The sequence below is a fragment of the Podarcis erhardii genome (assembly GCF_964252035.2).
Source record: "Podarcis erhardii genome assembly, chromosome: 9".
Classification (NCBI taxonomy): Eukaryota; Metazoa; Chordata; class Lepidosauria; order Squamata; family Lacertidae; genus Podarcis; species Podarcis erhardii.
In genome coordinates, this window is record NC_138512.1 from 43,215,521 (window position 1) to 43,225,694 (window position 10,174).

Sequence of the window (10,174 nt, forward strand, 5' to 3'; positions counted from 1 at the left end):
GATTGGTGCCACACAAGAATCGTACCCATGTACCACGACTGACAGTATGGAACAGTAGCATTGTGTTGCTCATGACATATCCAGTGACACATAGTGTGGAATCAAGTTATGCCTTTGAGTCATTAATATTAGAACTGTATTTTCTCCTTTCTTGGGGAATAGAAGCAGAGAAGATAGGGCTGGAGGCTGGAAATGGGTTACCATCTTGGAAATTTAATGACCAGCTCTTTCCCTGTGATGTGTGTGGAAAAGTGTTTGGCCGACAGCAGACGTTGTCCCGACATCTCTCCCTGCACACAGGTAACACTTTTTAAAAATAGTGTTGGGCAGTTTCACTCCATTTTTTTCCGTGGCAACAATGAACATTTCTTTGCATGCAAATAACGGTGGATTGATCTATCCTCTGTACACTTTGCAACACTCATAGTCAATGGGTCTCTCTCCTGAAAATTCATAGTTTTTTATATTATTATTATTATTTTTAAAAATTATCCCAAAGTTGGGGCATCTGGTTTTGGTGCTTGATCATGCTGATCATTATCAGTTTGGTAGGGCTTGTATAGTGCACTAGCATTGTGTGTTGGATGCAGGGTCCTTCCCTGCAGCAGCAATTTTTATTTCACTGATACAATCACAATGGAATTAAGGCATTTGCCTTTATTATTAAACTTCTGCTCAAGTCTTCTCACATAAACCTGTGAGATAGTCCCCTACCCCAGTTATGTTATGACATCTGCACTCCCACAATCAGTGCATGTGTTAAAAACACTTCAAAATATATAGGGATCAATCAAAGCCTACTTACATTGCTGAAATAAAACGGCACCAAGTATAAAAATACCAAGATAGATAACCAGTAATGTGATTTTTTAGAAAAGGAAAGAACATAATAGATTTTCTCATAAGCTCAGCTAATTGAACTATTACCCTCTTCCTTGTACTAAAATGCTGTTTGTCTCAAAGCAACTATAACAAAACATTACACGTGGATAGATAACCACAGGTTAACATTTTGTTAACATTTTGTTCTGTACATCTATGCTCAAAATATTCTGAAGGATTTGTTCTAGAGCAATACTTCAGCTTCAGTGCTTAGGTAAAATTGATGTGATGTTTTAAGCTGCATAGTTACTAATTAGGGGGTAAGTCTTTAGCACATCTATGTTGTATTAAGACATTTAGTAAAGGCTTTTTAAGCTAACCAGGCTATTTGAATTTGAACAGGTTATAGGCCACAATCCTGTACCCACTTACCTGTGAATAAGCCCCACTGAACTGAACATGCCTACTCAGAAGTGGCATGTATAAGTTTACACTGTTGGATCCAATTTTTAAGGACCTTACATCTGTCACAATAAATCCCCAGTTGAGGTTCAAACATGCTGTCTGAAATCCAAATTCTGGGAATTTACTGAGCAACAGATTGCAGCTTCTGAAAACAATGCCAGGCCATTCCTACAGATACCATCTGTTTGTGTGCCACAAGCTAATAGTTCAAATCATTTTTAAGCACTACAAGTCAGTAATAAGATAGAAATGGAAGTTTTAATATTATTAAGATAAAAGATATAACCTATAGAGAGAGCTGTGCAGCCTGTCTGAAAGCCCCCCTCACTATATTCATACATTCCACATTGTCTATCAAGATTATACCTCAATGCAGGCTTCAAGGAAGGAAACCAAGGCGCAAAATGAACACTCAAGCCCTTCAAGATCCTATTAAGTGGGATTGCTTCCAGAAGACTCTTAAGGACCATCTGCTTTTGGAGTTCCCTGATAACATCAAGGAACACTGTACCAAGCTAAAAAACATCCATTATTGAGGCCTGTGAACAAACTACTGGATACCAAACCAAGATACACCAGGACTGGTTTGATGAGAATGATAGTGAGATTAAAGGAATTATTGACAAGAAATGGAAGGCCTTTCAGATCTAGCAAAGAGCTAGGAAATGTGCTACTAAGAAAAAACTATGCCAAGGCAAAGGCTGAGGTTCAATGGAGAACCAGAGAACTAAAGAACACCTGGTGAATTAAAAGAAGCTCAAGAGATCCAGCACTTAGCCAACACTCATGATGCACAGAGTTTCTTTAAAGCCACAAAGACCATCTGTGGGCCAATAAATCATGGCATATGCCTCCTACACTCAACAGACAGTACCACACTTCTAAAAGATAAAGAAGCTATTGCATTGCGCTGGAAAGAACATTACCAGCATCTCCTTAACCACAACTCCTCTGTAGCTACAGAGGTCCTCTCACAAATTCCATAAAAACAAATTAAGAGATGAACTTGCAGTGTCTCCTAATCTTGGAGAGTTGTGTACAGCTATTAACCAAATGAAAAACAACAAAGCCAGCGGACCTGATGGGATACCTGCTGAAGTATTCAAAGTGGGTGGAATTGAACTTACACAACAACTTCACGCGCTCATCAAAAAAAATTTGGGGGGGGGGAGATCCTAGCAGACTTTAGGGATGCTAAAATTATCAACCTTTTTTTTTTTAAAAAAAGGTGACAGAATGGATTGTGGAAACTTATCAAGGCATCTCTTTATTAGCTGCAGCCGGCAAAATTTTTGCAAGGATTTTAGCAAACCATCTCCTAACCATATCCAAGGCTATCCTTCCTGAATCCCAAAATGGTTTTTGACCTCCTAGGGTGATGGTGGACAAGATTTTCACTGCTTCACAGCTTCAAGAAAAATGCAGAGAGCAAAACCAACCCTGTTTATTGACCTAAGGCCTTCGACAGTGTAAATTGTAATGCCCTGTGGACTGTCCTTCTAAAAATCAGCTGCCCAGATAAATTTGCGAACATCCTTCAACTCCTCCATGATAACATGACAGCAACAATTGCAGTTAACAATGGCTCTCAGAGTGAACCATTCACAGTGGGATCAGGTGTTAAAAGAGGGTTGTGTTATCGCCCCAACTCTATTTATTATTTTAATTGCCATGATCCTACACATTGTCGAAGGGAAACTCCCCACTGGGGTAGAACTCACATATCGAACAGATGGAAATCTCTTTAATCTGAGTAGGCTGAAAGCAAAGAGTAAGGTCACCATAACTTCCATCATAGAGCTTCAGTATGCTGATGACAACGTAGTGTGGGCACATTCAAAGGATGACCTCCAAACCATTCTAAATATCTTTGCAGAAGCTTACGAAAAGCTTGTACCAACAAGGAAAAAAACAACAACTCTGCTGCACCACCAGTGTACTGGAAGAAGCAAAGATCACCAGTGCTGAAGCAATGATTCTTCAACATCAACTTCGTTGAACTGGTCATGTTGTTTGGATGCCTGATTATCAACTACTCTATTCCGAACTTAAAAATGGAAAGCTTAATGCTGATGGTCAACAAAAGAGGTTTAGAGACTCTTTCAAGGCAAATCGAAAAAAAATGTAGGATAAAAACCGACAATTGGAAAACACTGGCCTGCGAGCGCTCCAATTGGAGAACAGCCTTTACCAAAGGTATCGTGGACTTTGAAGATGCTCAAACTTAGGACAAAGGGGAGAAATGTACTAAGAGGAAGGCATGTTTGGCAAACCCTCACCATGATCCGCTCCCACCCAGAAACCTATGTCCCCACTGTGAAAGGACATGTGGATCCAGAATTGGCCTCCACAGTCACTTGTGGACTCACTGTTAATGTTCATGGAAGACAATCTTACTTGGCTACGAGTGATCACCAAAGAAGATGATGTATTTCAAACCTACTGAACGTGGCTGAGCACAGGGAGCTGGCTGTGTGCAGCACTGATTAGCTGGTACTTCATGATGTCACCAAGAAACTTCTGCCCCTCAATTCCCAGAAAAGTTTTGCATTTCTCATGTATGGTTATTAATAAGGGAGACAGCTCAGCTGAAGCAACAGGTGGGGGCAATCTGGTCAGTTGAACTAGCCTTCATTCAGCAGGTGTGAATTCCTATCATTTCTATTGCACAGCCAGGCTCACTGAGATGCTATGTGCACTGTCTATCCCCTCCCCACCCTCCATGTTTGTCTTCACCTTTAGAGTTGCTGCAGCCATATCTTCAGATTTCGTTGCAAAAGAATTACACTGAGCTTTCACCCAAATATTCCCTACTTGAGAATTTGCTGGCCATCACAAGTGAACTGGTGATCAAACGCAAAATGTATTTCAGGCACTCAAAACTGTATTGTACTTCCTGCGGGCTATTCTCAGAGATACCTGAACTACCATTGCAAATTATAGCCTCTTTTATATTGTCTTGCTGGGGTGTTTTTTTAAAAAACAGCAACGTGCTTGGAGAAACTTGTGATGGGTGAAATGGTACCTCTTGCTGGGCTAAATATTTAGTTTAATGTGTCACAGTTGCATGCTTTCATGCCCAGAGGGACATAATTGAACTACTTGATATGATAAAAGGTAGCTTTTCATCTCTTCTCATTTTTATACAATACTTAGTCTGAACATATGCCATGAATATAGTAACTGTTGATATAATGCCAAGAGCTTTCTGAACTTTTTACACTTTTAAACAAGGGACATGACCCACACTAAGTTAAGGGCCTTTTAAAAAAGTTAAGAGCTTTTAAACCCTACCTATTTCAGTGGGAGATATCGAAGCAAGTGCTTAACTCTCCCATTTAAGCAGTGAGGCTCAAAAGTGTTTTAACTTTTGCTAGATCATGCCTAATGTTGGTTAGGATAATTCTGATGGATGAAGATGGTGTTTTTCTTAATTTAATGTGGGACATAAATTCTGTATTAGTCACTTTGCATGTTCACGAGGCTGATTTTCTCTGTGGCAATCCAGACCATGCAGAGAGTCACACACCCATACAGAGATAGACCATGTCCTTTGTTGTTGTTTTTATTGTTTTTGTTAGCAACATGCCTCTGATGCTGTTGAAGACAGAGGATGTTCCCCCCTTTTGCCAGGGTGCTTCTGTGTGGGTGGAAGCCACTCTGAGGAAATGCTGACGATTCCCATGCCGTTGCCTCAGCTCCATGGTGGGGATACAAATGTGAGATGTGTTTGCACGCTTGCGAAGCTCCCCCTCAAAGTCTTTTAATGTTTCTTTCCAGAAGAGAGAAAATACAAATGCCATTTGTGCCCATATGCTGCTAAGTGCCGTGCTAACCTGAACCAGCACCTGACTGTCCATTCCGTGAAGCTGGTGAGTACAGACACTGAGGACATTGTCAGCGCTGTCACTTCCGAAGGCAGTGATGGAAAGAAGCACCCTTATTACTACAGGTGAGGACCCGGGAGAAAGCCAAGGCCCGAGACTCCGGCCCCAGCTGCCTTTTCTGCCTCTCTCTGTCTAGGAAAACCAAAAGAACAAGCTCAGTCAAGTTTGCTTCTGAGGGAGAACCTGGCAGGTGCATTTGGCTTGCCTGCATTTAACCTCAGCAGTGGCCCAGAGTGAGGGCGAAGGGGATTTTGCAGGCAAATGTGGTAGTTATAAGCACCTCAAGGGCAGAAGTAATGTGTAACTCTTGAATTACTCTCAGCTCACAATCTGAATCCAGAGATTCTATGGCCAACTTCCAGCATTTCCCAGCCTGCTTCTGAATCCATTCTGTATACCCCACACATCCACTCCACCTTCCCACTAATATCCTGGAATGCTTAGCCAAGTAACCTATCACTTGTGGACTTTGGTCTAGCAGAGAATGTGCCCTCCTCCTGCCACCTGAATAGGTGGACTTAGTCAGGCATCCATATAATATCTACTTGTTGAGTCACAGCTTTCCATTTTCTGAAAGCCCTTTGAAATGTGGGATGAACCAGGATGCAGCAAGTGACAATATTGCCATTTGTTGTAACCTGCCACAGTAGTCACATAAGCAGTTGCCACTGGGCTATTTGTCTGTCACTAATGAGGTGCTCCCTACTCTCAGGTTCACAACTTAAAGACATGATACAAAAGGAAAAAGGGATGAAGAGGGAGGAGGGAGGAAGCAAACACATGCACTAGTTCTTAGTTTTTTGCAAGTGTTCCTTCTGGCAGAGGGAGGAAGTAAGATCCCTGCAGCTACTCCTCCTTTGGCCAATGGATGGGTTCAGGTTGGTCTCCCCCTTGTTGTGATGTTCTTCCTGGGGGAGCAACTTCCCAGTGGCCCTTGGTACACTGACTGATGACAGAAGCCAGAGTATGCTGCCTACAGAGTGCGCTGTGCTTATCCAGTTCAAGCAAGCAACTGCACAGTGACCACTTGGAATCCAAACAACACGGGGCCCCATTCCTATGTATGGGGTCATTCCTATGTAACTGCTTGCCATACATATCTCCCATATAAATCACACCACTGTAAACTGCCCTGACAGCATGCCATCGTATGCTGGGAGTGGTGAGTCTGTGTAGCCCAAATGTTGGTCATGGAGTGTCATTGCTTTTGCAAATAGCTACCCCCAAGCTGATTGTGCAGACTGGGCATTAGGTGACTTGCCAGCCAAGGCTTGGAAATTAATGTTGACAAATCAGACTGGAGAGATGTAGTTTTCAGTGTTTTGACTTGTATAAAACTTGTGAGATCCTGTAAAGACCATCAGCTATAGTATGTATATATGCAGAAGTGTATTATCCTGCCTTTCTAAGCAAAAGCCAATGCAAGACAGTTTAGAACAATTTGAAATAAATAATACAGTTTAAAAACAATCTAAAATGCAATAAACCAGAAAACAGCACTAGCAGTAAAAGAGATAAATTAAAAAGGTTTTTCCTTTTAAACAAAAAACACCCACCAGGGAATAAAACCGGTTTTGGTGTATTACTCAAATAGGGCAGTGGTGCGCCTCTTTGGAGTGGCCATTCCATAATCTGAGCATCAGGACTGAAAAATCATTTTCGCTTGTCTGGTCCCAACAAGACTGGGTCAGAAAGCAAGGAGGGCCTCGTACTAAGCAACAGAATCTGGACATGGGCCACTTAGGAGTTTGAAGGCCAAACCAAGCCCCTAAACCTTGTTTATTGGTTGCCAATACCAGCAGGGCTAGAAGCTGATTGCAAAATGCCTCTTGGTAGCGGCTTTGTGTCTGCAGAGCTGATGAGTGCTCCCTGAGCCCATTTTGACTTGCTTCTGTTGAGATTGCCCGGCATTTCTGCGCAAGATCCCAACCTCACATGGGACTGTTTCCAAAGCTTGGGAGCTGCTTGTGAAGTCTGCAGCAAGCTCTCCATTTGTCCATGTAGCAGCCTGACTAAACATCTTGGCAAGGCTGCAGCACATCTTATTGCCCAAAGGAAATAGCTAGGTGATGTGCAGCATCTGGAACCTGTAGTTTTTAATTAACTTTATGATTATTTAGCATCATTATAGCATGTTTGGGATTGTTGCCTTGTGCCTGCCCTTAATCATCTTGGCATGGCTGTCAGTTCAGAAACAGTTCAGCAGACAAAAGAATATCCCAGTACTATTTAAATAGCGAGGAGAAGACAAAGTTAGTAAAAACAGGAATTGGTCAGGTTGAATGAAGAAAAGTGATGTGTATCTGTCACAAAGCATTTCTGTAAATGCACACTCCTTAATCTTTCTAACTCTCTCCTGCCTCCAGTTGTCATGTGTGTGGATTTGAAACCGAGATGAATGTCCAGTTTGTCAGTCATATGTCGCTTCATGTGGATAAAGAACAGTGGATGTTTTCTATTTGCTGCACAGCCTGTGACTTTGTTACCATGGAGGAGTCAGATATGAAGGCTCATGTCGCCACCAAGCATGCAGGTGATCACCCCAGATGTGGGCTTGTCTCCTACGGCCATCTCTCTCCTTCCCAACTTCCCCACCAAAATGTTGGCTGAGGCCCTCTTGGTTGGATACAGTGGTTTGCAAAATTCCACTGACAGAAACTTCAAGTGCATGATTAAGACCAAACTGTTTTTAAGATTAATCTGTATCATGTGTTAAAACTGCATAGTTTATCGTTCTGTTTAGAGTGAACCTTAAAAATCTGAGGCTGCTGTGTGAAGTGTTTGTGAGTATTAATTGCTTCCATTAGATAAGAGAAGGCAAGGACTCACTAACACCTCTTCACACTATCTACGTGTGACCTTCCTTTGCAAATGCTTTGTATAGTATAATGTGGGCATCCTCCCTCTTACCTTTTGCAAGCATGAGGAAGTGACCTTATATCCGTGGGTAGAAATGACTTCAGTGATTTCACAGTTTCTCATCAGTGGAAATAGGGATGAGTTGTAGGTGTTTGTTAACACTAGACCAGTGCTGGTTTCCATTCTCCACAACTATTTGAGCCAGTGTGGTGGAGTAGTTTGGGTGTTGGACTAAGATCTGGGAGACTAGGGTTTGAATCGCCACTCAGCTGTAAAGCTCACATGGTGACATTGGACCAGTCATTATCCATCAACTGAAACCTGCCTCACAGAGTTATTAGAAAATGGGACGGGGAAGAAGTTTGTACTCCACCTCAAGCTCCTTGCAGGAAAGGTGGGAAATGAATGAAAATGAATGAATGAATGAATGAATGAATGAATGAATGAATGAATGATATACTGCTGTAGGAGGAAGTACAAGGGGGATCCCAGAAAGGCTGGAATCCAAGGAGAAGCTTCACTCTAGTCATAGAATTGTAGAGTTGGAAGGGACAAGGGTCATCTAGTCTGAAACTCTTTAATGCAGAAATCTTTTGTCCAGTATGGGGCTTGAATCCACGACCCTGAGTCCCCTGCTACATACTGAGCTATCTTTCAGTGTGTGTCTCTGTCTCTTCTAATCAATTGAAAAAATGGGGAGATCATGCCTTTCTGAAGAGAGCTCCATTAAATCAGTAATTCAGTGCAAGTAGGACAAAGAAGGCTCTCATAGATAATTGCATTGCTTCCAAGACATGTCTACAGGAAGGTGACACTGGGTGGACTAGAACTACAAAGCTGGCAGCAACCACAGGTCATCTTGCCCCAGCTTCTGCCCATATTTAGAAGCATCTATCCACCAGCTACACGAGGATCAACCTAAGAGCAGAGCATTCTGTCAGCAAATTGCTGTAGCGTCCATAGTTCCAGCCCTTGGGAGCTCAACCTCCTATTAAGAATCCTGCATCTACAGCAACAGAGAACCTGGCTAAAAGTCTGAGGCTCTGCTCCAGCCATGGGCAGATAGTTGCACAAAACTTGGTTGCTCTAGATGAGGATGTTCATTCCCATGTGAAACAACTGATGCAACTGGCCAGATCAGGTGGGCAGGATGAGCACCGCAGCATGTGGGTGGAGAAGTGCTTTCAGATATGCAAGAAAAGCTGCTGTAGCACATGGATCTCTGCCTGCATCTGGGGCAAAAAATTTATATAACCCTGATACTAATAAGCAAGCTAATGCTTTGGGTTCTGTTGGTTGGGTTTCTGCGTAGGTGAAGAGAGGAAGACTCCAAGCGACTCAAACAGCCCTTCGTCTTCTTCCCTGTCAGCACTTAGCGATTCTGCCAACAGCAAAGAAGATGCAGAGACCAGCCCCAAGCCCAAGGCTTCAAACAACCTGCTAGTTATTTCCGTAGTGCCTGGTAGTCAGACCTTATTGAACACGGAAGAAAAATCAGAAAAAGGTAAGGAGTTGGTGAAATGGATGCAAAGTCAGTCCCTCCACTTGCACAAGGCTTTGGTGTGCGACTTAGGTAATAGTGTCTGTGATTTCCTCTTGCAGGTTTTGAATGTGTTTTCTGTAACTTTGTCTGCAAAACAAAAAACATGTTTGAGCGCCATTTGCAAATCCACCTGATTACACGGATGTTTGAATGTGATGTGTGCCACAAGTTCATGAAGACTCCTGAGCAGTTACTGGAGCACAAGAAATGCCACACTGTCCCCACCGGTGGGCTCAAGTAAGGAAAGCAAGTACACAAACTTTTACTGTGTTAAGTACCTCAAATATTGTGGTGATAGTAACGGGAGGGGGGAGGGCAACAAATTTGAACAGGATCCATTTCTGCCTGGAGAGCCAGAGCCAGGGAAGTTTACTCTAAAAATCACATTTCACATTCACTACTCAAAACAAAATCCAGCTATAAAGGACAGAATACAAGATTTCTCCTCTTATAACACTAGAACTCATTGACATCCAACAAAGCCAAAGATTCAGCATAGGCAAAAGAAAGTACTTTTTTTTACACAGCGTATAGTTAAACTATGGAATTTGCTCCCACGAGAATCAGTGATGGCCAGCAACTTGGATGGCTTGAAAAC

The 10,174-nt window shown here is 42.5% G+C and overlaps 2 protein-coding genes across 5 annotated transcripts in view; one reads left to right on the forward strand and one right to left on the reverse strand.

Annotated features, from left to right (window-relative positions):
- Positions 1 to 10,174, forward strand: part of ZNF827 (zinc finger protein 827) — a 111,125-nt gene that overhangs the window by 94,924 nt on the left and 6,027 nt on the right. For 2 of the 4 annotated variants that reach the window (XM_081875233.1, XM_081875234.1), the window contains exons 9-13: positions 163 to 300; positions 5,068 to 5,239; positions 7,541 to 7,707; positions 9,346 to 9,537; positions 9,636 to 9,813. In XM_081875233.1, coding sequence (XP_081731359.1) covers positions 163 to 300; positions 5,068 to 5,239; positions 7,541 to 7,707; positions 9,346 to 9,537; positions 9,636 to 9,813 — 847 coding nt within the window. Of the gene's footprint in view, positions 1 to 162; positions 301 to 5,067; positions 5,240 to 7,540; positions 7,708 to 9,345; positions 9,538 to 9,635; positions 9,823 to 10,174 lie in introns of all 4 variants that reach the window. The other 2 variants (XM_081875236.1, XM_081875235.1) reach the window with 2 other exon arrangements.
- The window catches only part of LOC309349465 (uncharacterized protein C4orf51 homolog), a 29,482-nt gene continuing 24,144 nt past the window's right edge, over positions 4,837 to 10,174 (reverse strand). Inside the window, exon 7 of the mRNA XM_081875510.1 lies at positions 4,837 to 5,306. The gene's annotated coding sequence lies outside the window, so the exon portion shown is untranslated. The remainder of the gene's footprint in view (positions 5,307 to 10,174) is intronic.